Raw genomic sequence first — 17,372 nt, forward strand, 5'->3', positions numbered from 1 at the left:
CCATGATGCTGCCAATAACTTTCAGCTGGAAACCTCATTCCAGCAGCACGAGCTTTTGGCTTTTACCCCTTGTTTAAACTGAGAAAAGCTACCTCTCTGAAACCTCAGACATGCCCTACTTGCTCTCTTCTTCTGTGTTATTTTAATACATCAGATCACTTTGTGGTACCTTTTCCACTCCAAGAGCCCCTTTGCCTTCTCCTCCTCCTCAGGGAGGTACATATCAGAAACTCCACTGTAAACCGTGGTATGATGTCATTGCACGGGGACAGGTTTCCAGCATTACATCACCCTGTCTGGGCTGAAGATCTGAATCCTGCGTCTCATAATTTCCATGGAACAAACTAAACCCTCTCTCTTCTCCTCTCTCATTATTAACAGGACAAAGCGAATTACAGATGAAACTGTAAACTGAAAGAGGAACCATTCTACACACAATGTTATCCCTCAAATCGAACGAGCCTGCACGTGTTACCGTTTGCCAACAGCCAGTGTTCAAATGCAGAACTCTGCCAGGTAAATCTCAGGAGTAAACATACCAGATTTTGTTGCCCAAGTCTTATAATCCCTTTGGTGGTCAGAAATCGTCTTGAAGGATCAAGTTTAACTTCATGAAACCACTAAACGTACCGTATTAGAAAGCTTCACATGGCAGATTATTCTGGGAGCCCCACTGAGGAGCAGGCTCTGGATAATGGCTAGCCCAAGTGTGGGCCACCAGGGACGGTAAACCTACGCTGAATCACATTACCCAGATCCTTCTGCCTCCTCATGGTGTGGCTGTTTTCCCCATGCTTTCTCCCAGTTAGCAGGCCTCACACAGGGCCGTATGGATCGCCTCTCAACTGGATGGAACTCGCCAATGCTGCTTATTGGTTGGGCAACAAGGGTTGCAAGTGCAGCAAAATTGCCAGGTACGTTCTTGTTTGTTTGTTTTCCAATTAGGCAATTTCAAAACGAAAGTGTCCAGGCAGATTGTTGCCAACATACCATGTTCAGGAACGAGGGAGAAAGGATGACGGTGAACTCAACCAACCAAGTTCTGGCTCTTTTGCAACCACTTTAAATTAATCACATAGGATGCTTCTATCTGAGCCCTGCTCAATGTTCTACTGCACATTGTTCTCAGCATTCACGGAGAACAAGAATCACTGTAGTTTAGGCATCTTATCTGATTGACAGAGATGGATACCACCGTCCATTTTCCCTCAAATCCTTAGACAGTGGGGCCCACCGGCACCTCCAAAAGCCCACAATTCCACATGTTGGTTATTCCACAACCACCTAGCAGCACACTGCATTGCGGTACAGTGCTGACCTTCTCATGCTTACTCGCGGCTTGGAGAGCTAAGCACATCACTGGAGCTAGATACCCTCAGTATTTGCAGCATTCAAAGTATGTCCTCTAATAAGTAGAGAGGGAGTACTGCAGATATGGAAGTTACTTTATCTATTTATCTTAGATAAAAGCAGCATGTTTTTAAGAGCACCATTGCACCTGTACTTTTTAAACAACAGCCCACACTGTCTCTATTTCTCTCATTCATCTGTCTTATCTAAGTTGCTTATAAGGTCCCCATCACCCTAACATCTGAATGCCCTGAAAACATTAATAGATTTTATCCACACAACACTCCTGCGCGGCAGGGAGATATTATCTCCATTTTACACATGGGGAACTGAAGCATAAGATAGCTTAAGGGCTTTGCCCAACGTCACATAGGAAGTTGGGCGTTGAGCCAGTAATTGATCTTACGTCTCAAGTCCCAGTGCAGACCTCAGTCCACTAACCCACTCTTCCTACCCCAAACATAACAAAATATTAATGTACGCTGAATTATGCGAAAATGGCATTTCATCGATATACTTGCCCAAAAGCAGAGGCAATTAGTTCTTTCTCTGTACATGGAATCAGAACGTAGGATGAGATTTCAAAAGCTGCCTAGGAGATTTGGACAGCCGCAATTGTCATTAAAATCAAAATCCTCTACGGGGGGCTGAAGAACTCAGCTGAAATTGTTTAGATGAGTGATACTCAGACTGAGGCTTGGGAGCTGCAAATGACGCTTTAATGCTTCTCCTGCAGCTCTTTGCAGCCCATGATATTAAAACATGGTGTGATTTAATTATTAACCAATCAGGATGCTGTATTATGTTATTAACCAATTGCAGAATACTTGGTCAGTCATTTTGCTGTGAGAAAATATAATATATAGTACATGAAACAATTAATTCACACTACTGCGGCTCTTTTGGGTAATGTTGATCACAAATTTGGCTCCTGAACCACCAAGGTCTGAATATCCCTGGTTTAGATAATAAATACTAATGCTTTCTATAGCACCTTCACTCCAAGGATGCTAAAGCACTCTGAGAACGTTAATGAATTAGGATGACATATTGAAATGGGCCAAAAGGAGTTAGAAGCATAGGGGAGATATTTAAATTCAAACGTTCAGGCAGGTGCCTAACTCCTATAGGTTTTCAATAGGAGCTGAACACCATTTGGGCTTTTGGAAAGCTCCCCAAAACATCTCTTCGAAAGTGAGAGGGGCCTGTACTCAGAACTCCCTTAGGTGCTTTTGAAAATTTCAGCCTCTAGACCTCTCCCCACCTCCCGTCCCCGACCTGGGCAGTAGATGTCCCTATTCTTAAGGATGGGGACTCTAGAATGAAGATTTCTTAGGTGATTTGCCCAAGGATCCACAGAAGCCTCGTTCACTCTAGCCGTGATCCAACGTTTTAAAAAATTCAATTTTTGACCAAAAGGAGTCAATTTTCTATTGATTTTTTTTGTGAAAAAGTGGCAACCCTCTTTATAGCCAGCTCGAATTGCCTCTCTGCCAGTTCTGCACTTTAACTACTTGGCAAGCTTCCCTTCTCTTTCTGTTCCTCGTTAGAGGTACGGATAAGAATTATCTGAACTGTGGGAGCACACTGAGGCCCTAATCACAACTGAAGCCTGACTGTGCCAGGTGCTGCACGGACGCATCTTAAGAGACATTCCCTGCCCTGAAGAACCTTACCATCCAAGTCATTGATATGGAAATGAGATCCATGCCAGCTGACCACTGCATTCATGCTCATCTTATTGCAGGACTGGGGCTTAGTTTAAGATAAAATGCAGCAAGTGAGGGTAGTAAACAAAAGGAAAGGAAGGGGGAGGGAGGGAAATAGCAATAAGGCCACTCATTTTGCTACGTTAGACATACGACTTGGCGATATTAAAAGGTAAACTATCCACGACCTAATTGTGAAACCTCAATAAGGGTATTTTTATGACCTGCTTGAACAATAAGGCATGTCTCATTGGCACTATAAGCACACAAAAGCCAAGAGGAATTGAGCACCAGAGAGCTGCAGTAATTATCCACACATGCACAACACGGAGTGTTTTATAGAGATTATTAAATGGAATTTATAACTAAAAATCAGGAAGTAAAAAAAAACAAACCCTATATCTTTGCATCCTCTGACCATTACTGGCATGCCTGTGTCATCACAGACTGCCTCAGCCAAATCACAAAGCTTTACTTAAACCCAGAGTTCAAAACCATTAATCCCACGCTAAATCGAAACGAAATGGAGAGTCTGAGCATGCACGTGTGTGTTAAGAGACAATTAATTGAATGTTTCCACCCAAATCTTAAGACTCTCTCTTCTGCAAGTGCCAGACCTCTATCGGCCCATTCAAGTAATATGAAATGCTGTCATGTTAGGAATTCAAACACAACTAATCTGAAGCCCATGTTACCAGAAAATGATTTGCACAAGGCATAATTCTTCTTTAGCACTGCATACAGTTCCTTCTAGAATTATATATATTTGCTGACAAAAGGAGACATTATCCTCCTATAAGGCGACCCCGTAGGTAAGACTTCGCCAGCTGAGGCCAAATGTCACATGTTTTGGCTTTGATTGGATTGACAACATTGCTTCGAGTGTGGCACAAAATCCTCATCAGTAATTGTGACCCTTGCCAGTGACAGAATCTCAGATGGTTGTAGACACTTTTCTAGGCAGCACCACAACTGTGAAAGAGCCTAAACTTGGGGAGTTAATCCATATGCTCCGAGCACACCGTTGCACCAGAAAGACTCCCTTGAAATAACAATAGTGGATCAAGCAAAGAGAAACCCAGCTATTAAAATCATGAATTACTAGGAGACTGGGGAGAGTTATCTTTTATAAAGAGCCCCAAAAGATGCTGTCTCAGAATGTTTTCTTTTCCATCATTCCATGCCATGCTATATACTTGTGGCTTAAAATGTTCACTCCCCTTGCATTCCCTTAAAGGCTTTGCAGCAGAGGAGGTGAAATCAGAGTTGGCAGGGCCAATAGAGCGAGTAGCCAGAGCTGTAAATTAGCTTCTTGCAGCCGTCTACTGAAGTAGTGAAAAATACACTGGAATATGTGTCTGTGGTTCATCTTAACAGAGAAATTTAGACTAATAAAAATTTGATTAAAAAATAAAACTTCTCTATGGAGGCTCACCAAGAGTTAGTAAACAGGAGTTCAACAAAGTGACTTTCCCCTACTCTGAATTAGGTCCAGATCCTGCAGAAATGTACGCACATACACACCGTTACGCTGGGGAGTGGTCTCTTTGGGGATGTCTAGACTTCGACCTGCAGGTGTAAATTTCAGCTCAAGAAGACATACCCAGGCTAGCTTTGACAGAGCTGGCGCACTAAAAATAGAAGTGTAGCCGCAGTGGTGGGAGGAGCTATTTCCCCCCAATCTCTGAGGACACACCTAGTATCTCGGATGTGGCCATACTTGGGGGAACTCGCCCTTCCCAATGCCCGGGCTGTTGCGACTACACTTCTATTTTTAGCGTGCTAGCTCAAATCACAGCTAACATGGGCATGTCTCCTGGCGCTGGAATTTACGCTTCCAACTCAAGTGCAGAAATCAACTCACGTGTGAAAGGATTTACAGGGTTTGGGCCTTTGTTATCAGGCTTAAAAAAGAAATGCATTTTCCTACCGTGCTGCATCTGCGCATCACGATTTCTGTTCATATCTGTACGATCAATTGTTGCAAACAGGAACACAAAAAGACACCCGAACTTCAGGGAAGCTTGGATACCCATCAGAGTGTGATACAAACCCTCTAGCTGGGACCCCATTTTTCATTTATATTTTCCCCTTGTAATCTGAGAATCTCTGGCTACTTTACAAATATGAATAACCTAACCTTCCCAACAGTGCTGTGAGGATAGCAGTAGTATTATTTTCCATTTGGGAAGACAGAGGCACAGTCAAGTTCCATATTTGCTGAAGAGCCTGTAAAACTGTAGAACCCTCAAGGCTGTCTCATCCTCTAATTACTAATCCTTGTTTCCTACTAGAGAGCCAGTTACCCTACTGAGTTTTCACATACAGGATTCCTTAGCTCAGTTTGCACACATTTCTGAAGTATTTCATTGCACCAGATGGGGAAACCAGACCAAACCATCTCATTAATTTAGTAGCCAGCTATGAACCTGGCAGACTGGGGAGCAAAAATAATCCAAGTAAGCATCATCATATATGACCCATCTCTCAAGTTTGAAATGCTTAAAATCCAGGGACACTCAAGGAACCATGAATACAGTGAAATGAAATCTGGGCTTATCAACTTCAACAGTAATTTTTTAAAGTGTAAACAAAGCACAAGGTTAAATATAAACGGGCATTTCAATGAGAAGGCAGCATAGCACCTGAAAGGCACCAAGGATTCAGCTAAAAACACTGACTTTTTTTTTTTTTTGGTCTTGGTGCTCCTTGAAACATTCAACAGTTTAAAAGCACATCTGGCATCTTGCCCAGACTTTCTGGCTTAACCTGGCGCAAAAGGCTTTCCCATTATTCCTGATGTCTTGATTTCACTACTGCACTTAGACAAAGTAAAAACAGGAAAAGGAATAAAAAGCACCATCCTTTTAGTATCATCCAAAAAACCAGCAGCACAACACCTCTTGTCTCAGGGAAAGATCTGGCATTAGCTAATGACAGACATTTCTGCTGGTCCCCATGCATCAGCCATTCACAATTTCCCTTCCGTGGTAGGACAAGGTATGTAGATACACAAAATCCTCTGACTTATTTTGCACCGTGTTTGGCAGACTGAGAAGGGAACGGTTGGTGTTACAGAGCCGACTAAACCAATGGGATACAGTTAAATGATTCAGTTGGCGAGAATCAGCTCATTCTGTTCCTGGAGAAGCCAACTGTAAAAGACATTAAGCTTAACAACAACATATACAGAGGCATGGCTTTTCCATTATTAATGTTACCCACTAATTTCGCTTAGCACTGAAGTCTTGAGAACTGAACATTATGACTTACTCTAACAAGACAGTGACAAAACAAGAAATGCATTTCTAGTGGTTATAACAACACTATACTCTTTGGGGAAAAGCCCTGCAAAATTTAACAGGTATAAAGCCTATAGGAGTCTATGGAATAGAACTTAGTAGGGTCTTGCAGTAATTGCTCCTACAAGGTGAGATTTTGCCACCTGTACTCACAAGAAGTTAGTATCCTTACTCCTTGAGTAGTCATGTCGATCACTGTATTTGTGTTACTAATCATGCTGTGTGGTTAGAATCTAGCCCACTGAATTGAATAGCAAATGATATATTTCCTATAGAGGTTTTCTTAATAGTGTACTAATGCAGGGGACAATCTCGATTAAATTCTGTAGACTGGTTCAGAAACACCTAAACAAAGGCAATCATTTTCTTTTACATTTTATAAGACCTTTTCATAAGGCACTGCATGCTTATTCTGTCTAATCTGATCCACTCCACTGATGACCATAGTACTTGGGTTCCAATAGCATCATGCTGCACATTTCATTCAGAAAGATACTGAAGCTTATGTGCATGGATCACTTCATCCACTTCTAGAATACAGCCACTTCTGAGAAGGAAACCAAGTGCCAGAAACCTTACAGAATAATGGGGAGTAAACTTCGTCTCCCCCTCCATGGTTTCTTGTTCTCCAAAACTAGAATGGCACGTTCACTCAAGAGCTGGCAGAGCTGATTTTCCAAAAGACCATGGTAATTGGCAAGTCTAACAAAGAATCCCTCTGAGCAATGTCATCAGGGTGATCTTGGAGCATGCAACCCACTGGTCAGTGGGGTAAGGTCAGAGCCTTGCCAATCCTTGGCTGGTCAAGTGGGGGAACATTCCTGCAAAATCCCTGCAGCCTGATGGGAAAGGAAGAGCCCAGGAGAGGATGCTGCCCTCCAGCAAACCCAGCAATGGCTGCTGCAGAAGGCAAAAATTCTTTGGCAACAGCAAACAATACTGGGCTACACAAGGGACTGCGCTGAGGACTTGGTTGCATTAAATTCCATTAAGTACAATGGCACACAAGCTAAGCTTTCTAGGCAAAACTCACATTAAAGCCCACGGTATCCCTGCATGCATAAAAAAGTAAAAACTTGAAGCTTTGGCCCAGTGTGCACACAGTTATCCACTGTACATGCACAAACGCAGGTTTTGAGAAAGCAGCGTATGTGCGAAACCCTGAAAATTTGGCCAGATCAATGTCCTCAGACATCAGGGTTTCCCAATTTCCCTACAATCTGTACACATAAAACCAAAGAGCAGTGCTGACATGATTCACTGAGGCCATGGGACTCCCATCACGCCCAATGGCGGCTCACCAACAGGGAAGACCAGGGTGCATCATGGGAGGTGCGGTCTGGCCGGGAAACCCTGTCCATAGACAGTAGCTGTAGTTCAGATGCCTCATGTCCATATTTCTATGAGGAAGCACAGCAGCATTTCTGTATAAAAATGGCTGGTGTTCAGCCAAAACGAATGGATTTTTCACAAAAAAGTCAAACATTTCTGTGCATGGGCGCGAGAGAGGGGATGCCAACAAGCTCTGCTCTTAACCTATGGCTCACACAGGGATTTGTATCCAATCAAAAAGGAGCATTACATTTCTAATGTATGTAAAAAAAAAAAAATTTCTCCCTAGCAAACAACACTCCAGGGGAGGTATAGGCAACATGGCTTCTCCATTTCAGTGTTACTGAAGCCATAGGAACATTGGTTACCATAGGCCAGGAGGAAAAACAGGAACGTTTATCCTGCTCCATAGGCTATTTCTTTTCTCTCTCTCATGAAAGGTTCTTTGCCGTCTCACAACATCGTCCTCTCATTCACAGCATGAGGCCAGCCGCCACTTTCCAATCCCAGCGTGACAGCCTGTCCTGACATTTCTGAGCATTTGTAAATTTCTGTTTTGAACAACATCGCAGCACAAAACTTGGCTTGTGTAACCTGGCTGTGAGCTTGGCCCCTTGTCAAGCCTATCCAGCATCCCAGGGGCTTTACAGAGAGATCCACACAGGCCTGGAACTAAGTGTATTTTAATGAGAGGAAGTCATTTTTCCACTGGAAGAATGCTGTGCTAGAGAAATATTTTGAAACGCCTCACAACCTTTCCTGTTGGGTTATTCCTCTGACACAGTATGCAATTGGATGCCACCATCTTCATAATGCACTAATCGTGCTCTGTTTTGCTTGGGACTCCTCTAAGTCTCTGAGTTAAATAATTTCAACTTCCAAAACAAAAATCTACTCAAGTCTGGTGGGGCCTGATGAAGCTTCAAACAAGCATGATATGAACTTGCTTAAAGTAGAGCTCCCACTGATCCATGTTGAAACAAAAACAGCCTAAGCCCTCCAAATGTCGTCTTACATGTCATTCCCAGTTAACCAAGTCATTCCAAGTTCCCAGCACAAACTACAAACTTGTAACAGCCACGAACTCCAACGCTGTAGAAAACACCTCAAACATACTATTAGCTGCTTGAGGTTTGCAAAACGGTTACCTACAGGAGTGACAGTAGCTTTAATCTCATTGTATCTGGATTCAGGGCCCCAAAATTAGCTACTTTCTAGAAGTATGTGCCTTTTACTAATTCACATCCCTTTCCCATTGCCCTAAACCAAGGTTTTCTTCAGACATTCTTTCTTCTTCGGGCTGCAGATTTCAGGGGAAAAAACTGAAGGAAATTAGGTTACTGAGAAATGAAGGAAATTAGGTTACAGTCTGCTGCCTTCATGAAACCTTTTAATTACACTCAATTTATAGCTATTGGCATCTTGATCTTTTTATGTGTACGTGTTGAAAAATCTTGCTTGGAAGGCAAAGAAGGCAAAAATGGAAAAGAACGTGTAATGCTAATATTGAGGGGGAGGCTTTTGTATTCTTATAAATTGTCCTGTCTTGGTAAAATAATTGTTCTGGGCTTCTCTGTGTCTGCAATCATTTAGCACAAGTATATTGTAAACAGTTCCAGTACCATGGAAACAGCCTCCTTCGCTGCTGGCTAAGAGGAATACTGGGTCCGTTTGTCCCAGGAATTTGCTCTAATCCAGGTCACTTCATTACCAGGGATGGTACTAATGTCTGACTGCCTGTGAAAGAATGACAGTGGCATTGTCAAAGCTTCACCAGCTGGAAAAATGTACATTCTTATTGTTTAGTAGGGTGGCTGTGAAGTCTCGTTTACAGCTGACAATTAAAGCCAGCCTGTCTGGGGATATGTCAGGCTTTGGGGACAGTAATGAAAACCTCATGACTTCAGTCCTATTCACTGGTGTAAGCATCTTCTGGTGTGCATAGTTTCGTATCATCACCAGACATCCCATAAATTGACTACCATGGAGGATCCTGTTACAGTTTACTGAGAAATGGAACACAATATGCAATTAGTCCTAGGAGTTCTTTTCATTAGGCTGCTTAATAAGTGGGTTTTTGATTGCTTGGTGTGGTTTTGTTTTTTAACGGTGGTGGATAAGCCATTTCAAATGGCTAAAAAGAGGCCTATAAAAATGTAAGCTTCTCACCTCGCTTGGATGAGACTCTGATTTCTTTAAGAGGATCAGCTAGGTCCATAGGGCCAAGTCTCCAGTAAAGTTCTCTGCTTTACATAACAACTCAGCTTAAATGTAGCATTCAGTCTGGTTACTGAGTTTTTTGGAAGAACATCAGAGAATCATAGAAGATTAGGGTTGGAAGGGACCTCAGGAGGTCATCTAGTCCAACCCTGTGCTCAAAGCAGGACCAACCCCAACTAAATCATCCCAGCCAACACTTGTGAAGGACACTTCAATGCCCATTAAATTCAGCTTTTACTTTCCTCTTTAATCGTTAATCTTCCCAGGAAATGTCTATTCATTTAACACAGTTAGAGATTAAGTTATAACCCTCTTCTAGAAGGGATTTGGCCCTGATGTTGGGTCAATGCATTTTTGCTCTGTTTACAGCAGAAGACCTTCCAGAACGTTAAATGGCTCTAGGGCTTTCTTTCCACATCACAGAGAGCACAATGTAGACTAGAGCTGACTTCACTGGACCATAATTATTCATATCGTTGCAGGAACCTTGCGTGCACTGCTCAGCTAGCCCCATGAGATGCATTCAATTCTAGCTCTAAACGAATGCAATAAACTAATGAAGGATGAGCTGAAAAACTTAACGGGCCTAATCCTGCACCCACCTACAACAGCTTTGCTCCGTTGACTTCAGGAGTGTTACTCCTTGATTTATAGTTGTGTAAATGAAAGTCCAATATTCCTGGACATAGGCAGGGAAAGAGTAGACTGGATTTCTGAAACTGCAGCTTGACCAAAGTGTATTGGGATGTTCTCATATCAATCTAGCTGCTGAACAATGGAAAGAATCACAGATCTCAATCTCCCCCATATCTGACTAAAATCCTACCCTTGGCTGTCTCTGTCACAATCCTGAATAGCAAATGTTCACAGGCATATTCCACATACCAAGAATTATTTACAGAAACTTGTTGGTCAATAGTTTCAAACTTCTACCAATATTAAGACCAAATCGCTCTCTGCTTGTGGACAATTTGTGACTGGAAAAAGAGGCAGCACTGGTTGAAATTCGTCAGGAATTATTCACCCAGCTTTACCCAGCATTTTCCTAAGTGACGGCTACAGGTGAGGGGGGAGGCACCAGCTCAGTCTGGCAATGGGACAGGTCCGTTGTGTCTTAGGGCATGAGATCAGGGCTCAATGCCAAGCACATGGAGGAGGTTGCACCTCTCCCTAGCCAGGCCTTACAGCCTGAGAGCATATCTGTGCTAAGCAAGGAACTGCCTTCCCTAGCCTTCATTTCCTAGCCACAGAAAACAATACAAAGAAAAGAGCAGGGACAAATGGAAGTCCCATTGTTGTTAAGGGCAGAGCCCTGACCCATTCTCCAGACACTAGGCAAGCCAATGCCCTGGAAAACTGCAAAAACACTGACTCCGTTTGTATTCTTGACCAGAATCAAAGCAAGGGAAGGACAGCCTGATTTAAACGACACCAACAAGCAAAGAGAAAGGCTCCCAGAAACCCTTTCAAGTGGTGAAAATGGGACTCTATAAAATGTGATGATGCTCAGCCAAGTGGGATAGGATTCTGATTTTAAGAGAAGCCACTAGATCAGCCGGCCCGGGCAGCCAAGTATTTCCTTTACAGGCTTTGCATTACTGAACTGTGCTTAAACATTGCACTCAGCCTAGCCACGGAGTTTCACATGCACGCAATGCTTGAGAAAGATCTTCCAGTGCTATTTGCATCCCGATTTTACCTTCCACAGGACCACATGAACGAGAGCCAGATTCAGATGCAGCTTAATAAAAAGATCTCTAAGGGCCAGATTTATCAGTATAGCTCTGTTGGAATCAGCTAATTTAACCCAGCTGAGGATCTGCCCCACATTCTGATCACTATTAAAACAAACATTTACATCCAATAAACCCAGGGAGGACATTATTCAACAATAAGGCTTCAAAAAATAACCAAAATACAAATAAACCCCACACAATGAGTCCCAGCAATGAGCTTTATAAACCATTCATCAACCAGAACAGCAGCTCAAAGGCTTTGTACAGCATTTCCCTCCCACCCCTGGGCCATGGCTTCCATCCGTGCCTTACCTCAAAGACTTCCTCATCCAGTATCCTGGTTCCAAACACAATGATGCCGTTGATGTCAATAATGGGATGGTCGCTTCGGTCCAAGAACTTAGTTACCTTCTTTTTACAGTCCAAAATCAAGGTGACGTTTTTCTTGTGCACACTAATGGCTATTCTGTGCCACCTATAAAATAACACAGCCCCGTGAGCTAGTTAAACAGAGCCTTCTGCTTTCAATAATGAGCCAGCAGTTTCTAATAACTAATTTATCATGAAAGGGTGTCGATATAAAACGATGGGCCAATCACTGTTCCCAGTGAGGGTGAAATTCACCTGTGGGCAGAGGTCCGGTAAAAGGCCCATATACCTCTTAAACTTCCAAAAGATGGAAATTCACATGGCTGGAGGACCAGGTAGGGCCAGTTGGTTCCTAATCCCTTTAGAATGGAAGTCTCCCAATTCCCTCAGATTGAGTCTCCCCTGCACAGTTGTGAGGGGCATTGGGGGGAGAAATAGCCCTGGTGGGGCCCCAATTTTCCCCTTCATCCCCCTCTTCCATCCTCCTCAAGCCCACCACAGGATGACTTACATGGACCTTAAGTATCACATTGGTTGTGTAAGCCCTCTGCACAGGGGGAATGTAATCCCTATCTCCATAAGTTCCCATTAACCTGAAGTGCCTAATATTTCACTAATATTCAAGGGTTTTTTGCACACCTGTTAATTATTTGGTAGAGTGTAAGAGCTCAGTTCAGGGAGACAGAGCACTGGTATATTATATAGCTATAGAGAGAGAGAGTACACACATCTTATGCACACTCAGGTATTCATATAGGTACTCATATAGACTGCCAATTGCATTTATTGTGCACCACATACTTAGTTCGCGTTGCTGCACTTACTTGCCATCTGATAGGTTAATGCCTCGAAAGAGAGGATAGTCTTCAGGGCCCGGCTTCCCAGTATGGTCTTCATACAGGAATACAGGAGATCTACCCATCTCCATGCCGACCTGCTGGATCCCTTGCTCATTGTAAATGGAGATCAAGAAGGACTGGCCTCCTTTCTTGGCTTTTACAGTGGTCAGAATGGAGAAGTCCTCAGGAAAGGTAGAAGCTGAAGTACAAAGGCAAAGAAGTTAGTTGTTCCTGCAACCTGGTGAACAATGGAGAAACTATGAGCAATTGCTCCTTCTTCCAAATCGGTCCATATCAGCAATCCAAAAACCGCTGCCCATGGCAGAGAGATAGTGCTTCCTGTGGTTGGGGACAATGCATCCTACAGACACTTTAAGACACTAATAAGACACTTTATAAAAGGCAAAATATTGTGTACGGGTACCACTGCAACTCCATGAGTCTAGCTCAACAATGGACCAGTGCACTGGCTTCAGCCAACACTACGGAGCTACAAAGTTCGTTTTTGGGAGGGAAGGGTGCTAAATCTGAAAGTTCACCTGCTCCACCTAATTACACAGCCCATTGTGATTAGGAGTCCTTATGTGATTAAGCCCAGGGAGGAGATGACAGCAGAAAATTTGATGAACAGCAGCTCCCACGGAAAAGATTTATCTACTCTAATGGCTCAGTCGGTCTTCCAGGTCAGGAGTTAACCTTTCCAGGGATCATTGAGCCCTTTTCAGCCTTTACTGAAACTACATTCATTGAGTGAATTGAAACTACAGCCATGCCACGTTCCAACTCACATGCTAAGTGGAGGAGGGCCTCCAGGTTGCTGGCTGGGAGACCTCCAGTGAAACACTAAGGTGCTGCAGCGAGTGATGGGTGTAAATCTGTAGCATTTGTGCCGCTCCTTTCCATGGTGTGCCCTGGAATGTCTTAGGAGACAAGATACACTGTGCCATATGGTCCCCAGATTGTCTAGAGACACTGGGAACTCAGGGATTATTATTAAAATGTCTCCTTTTAACTAGACACATGCAACGTATTAGGTGTTCCGTTGTTTTGTTGGGCTGGGTTTTTTTAATCAGGTTTTGTCTATTTTGGGCAAGAACAGAGCATTCTGTGGCTTTGGCTCACTGCATTAGCATGGACAGCAAACATCTCAAAGTAAAACTAAACCCAACAATAAAATGGAGAGGTTGCTTTGTCTGAGCTCTGAAAAGCGTGTGGCAAAGCCTGCTTCTCCTGCCAAACATCGACAGCGGTACCGAGGCCCAAGTGCTCCTTCACCTGGGGATTAAAGCGATTATCATCAGGAAAGCGAACGCAATGATATTGTGGGAGCCCATCTTAATTCTTCAAGGCCCATGTAATTAAACCCACAAAACAGGGCGCCAGTGGGACTAAAGTGGTGCATAGGCTCGATCCAATCCTTTGCCCAGGGATGCATTCCATCCTCTGGGAATGCAGCTCAGTTTAACTCAAGACTGCAAATCAACACTTGAGAGCTTTCTAACAGCCTGGGCCGCACACTCCACACCACATCTTGAAAAGCCAGTGGGCTTGTTTTTTCTGCAACTTCTTCTGCCAGCAGCACTGCAGATCTAGAGATGGACCCAAACTGCAAAATCCATGTCCATCTCCCAGAATTAACTGCTCCACTATGTAGGGGGTGTTGCTAAATGAGGTACGGGGAAGGGGTGCTTCTGAGGATTATTATAGAGATAGGGGCTGCTGCTAAGTGTGGGTTTCTGTCATCTTAATATGTTGTATTCTAACATAAGTCTTGCAAGGGTCCCTCAGGTTAAGACCTTCAAAGTAGTACATAATTGTGCTCCTGCACCTATCCAGTGAGGAAATCTTAAGCTAAGGAGTGCCAGAATGGAGCAGGGCATTGCTGTGATGTGTAGCATGTGTGATGTGAACACCTCTGTGTGTGGTGCTTGGCTGTGTTTGAGGAAGTAACAGCCCTTTGGCTAATTTTTTAAGCTGTGAATTCACAGCCATGTAAACCACAAAAATGTCAACCCAAATGTCTAACAGCTTCACCCAGGTTTCCCTCCCCACGGTAGGCTTTTCTGAAATGATGCCCCAGGACTGAACGAGGGATTTGACCTCGTCAGGGTACAGGGGACCTTATTCAAAGTGTAAGAAATGTACCAGACCACAGCAGGGCTTAGTGGACAGTGAGGCAGGGAAGACAGAAGAGAAAGCGACTGTCAGATCATTTTCTCCACTGTTCTGGGGAATTTGCATCTGCCAGTTCCTCTGCGTCAAACTCCTTTAAAACATTCATTTTAATTTCTGTTAGCACCTAAACCCCCATATAGGCACTCAGCCATAATTAGAGTACAAAATAGAAAGTAGAAAGCCACCAAATCCAGACAGGACAGCCTGTAACAATGAAAAAACATACTGTCCTGCAAGGTGTGAAAAGAAATTCAGGCCCTGGGCAAAGGTGGCCCTTAAATGGTGCTACTCAGCACAGGAGTGAGTATCACCAAATTCTCAGCTGGTGACTTCATTGGAATGAGGCCAATTTATTCCAACTGAGGGCCTGGCCAATCACATGAACTTCAGTCCTTTTGGTAACACCATCTGCGAGTAGATACCACTGAGCAGAATTTTGAAAAGTAACACCAAAAAGAATACCGGGGCCAGAGCCTTAGCTGACTTAAATGGGTGCAGTGGCACTGAAATCAAAGGTGCTGCACTCCGTTTAAACCAGCCGTGGGTATGGACCAGGACAGAGTTTTGCCTAGAAGTACCTAAATGAAGCAAAGATCTTGATTCCCTGCACTGTTACCTTTGTTTTATGTCAGCCTAACGCCACTGATGTTAGTGAAATTACACGAGTGTAAAACCACAACAGGGTGGAGAACCAAGCCCAGTTCTTAATCCCAATTCCTAAACTTTTGTGAGCTAAGATGTGGTCCCAGAAGTGAAGATATGTGATAACAGTGCCTTCCCTTCCTTTGTCCTGTATTCTCATACCACTGCTGTTTCAAATCAAAACCAGACATTTTCCTGGTTACAATTATGGAGAACAATTTGGAGTATTTTACATAAAATAGTTTACATCCAAAATGATCCATAAAATGGAGCATTTCATTATGAACCCATCGACCGTACAGAACTTTTCAACCTAGGTGAGTTGCCAACTCATTAAAATGCTGCTTTTAATTTATTATTATTATTATTATTATTATTATTATTTTATTATTAAAATGTCTCCATGGCAATGTGGGCTTCTCAGCTCAAATAACCATAACTGATAAATTATGTTTGACATTACTCCATTATTGCTCTGTTATCCTGGCAATGTAGCAGTGCATTTACTGTCATGGTTAGAAATGATCCAGGCTATCCAATGATATGTGGAGGTGGTTCTGTTCAGAATGCAACAAAACTAATAATAAAATAGCATGCAGGACCCAATCCAAACTCTATTGCAATAAATGGAAAGACACCCATTGACTTCAAGAAGTTTTGGATCAAGCCTTTATTCACCATTCTACATTTTCAATTATGCTCATGCCGAAAAGATTTACAGTTAGGCAAAGTAACAAAATACTGCCTAAGAACTTATTAGAGTTTGATTCAAGGATATTAACTTTGCATACTTTGACATGGGATGCCGACACTGTGTTTTAACAGCTATAAAGCTTTAACTTTTTGAATTTCAGCATCTACTGTCATGAAATAATTTATTGTCTGAGCCCACCCCCGTTGCCCCTGCAACTCTGAAAATTTAAATCAATACAAATCAGAAAAAAATGCTTAAAATAAACATTGATATTATCTGCCAAAATTAGACAATAAAAACAAAAATCAAATTCTGTCAAGCCCAAAAATATCCATACAGCCAAAACCTGCAGCCCATATTTTGCTTTTACTCAGTCCTTATTCAGGAAAACTTTCCATTGACTTGAGTGAGAGTTTCCATGAGTAACAGCTCAGCAGAAGTTAAGTGAAAGACTTCTGGTTATGTTCCGTAGATATTAAAGCTGGCAAAACCAATATCCCCACATTTAGCTGCTCACCATCATATTGTGGCCAAGACAGGAATATAGAGATGTGAGCAGGTGGAATGATTATAGTGAAGGTGGAACGGGAATAATACAGATGCAGTCAGCAAGAGCTTTTCCTCAAAGGATAGCATTCATCTTTTAACAAGAGGTTAACAGAAGTAATAAAGATCTGATCCACTGACTACAATGGGCTTTGGATCCACCTTAGGTAAACAGAACAGCTTCCCATTGCTGACACGGTGTGTGGACTCCAATCCCCATGAAGGCATCCTCTGCCCTCTGTCTTGTACCCAGCCACTCTTTTACTCCCCATTTCTTGCTCAAGACAAGGTGGAAGTTGAACTCAAGTTAATCCTTTATTCACGGCTGAACAGGGAATTCCCCGGCATGCTATCAGATGAGGATAATAATAGAAGTTCCAATATCATCATCGAGTTCGCCATCAAGGAATCCAGGACTATATAACATGAGTGGCAGGCACCCCTATAGGACTGGCTTC

The 17,372-nt window shown here is 42.9% G+C and overlaps 1 protein-coding gene across 3 annotated transcripts in view; it reads right to left on the bottom strand.

The window, feature by feature from the left end:
• The window catches only part of COL5A1 (collagen type V alpha 1 chain), a 233,198-nt gene that overhangs the window by 158,734 nt on the left and 57,092 nt on the right, over positions 1-17,372 (bottom strand). For all 3 annotated transcript variants that reach the window (XM_067541842.1, XM_067541841.1, XM_067541840.1), the window contains exons 3-4: positions 12,843-13,056; positions 11,962-12,124 (exon numbers count right to left, since the gene is read on the bottom strand). In XM_067541842.1, coding sequence (XP_067397943.1) covers positions 11,962-12,124; positions 12,843-13,056 — 377 coding nt within the window. The remainder of the gene's footprint in view (positions 1-11,961; positions 12,125-12,842; positions 13,057-17,372) is intronic.

Source organism: Emydura macquarii, unplaced genomic scaffold (assembly GCF_026122565.2).
Source record: "Emydura macquarii macquarii isolate MOO-44397 ecotype Brisbane River unplaced genomic scaffold, CSIRO-AGI_Emac_v2 contig_691, whole genome shotgun sequence".
In the NCBI taxonomy this organism is placed as follows: Eukaryota; Metazoa; Chordata; order Testudines; family Chelidae; genus Emydura; species Emydura macquarii.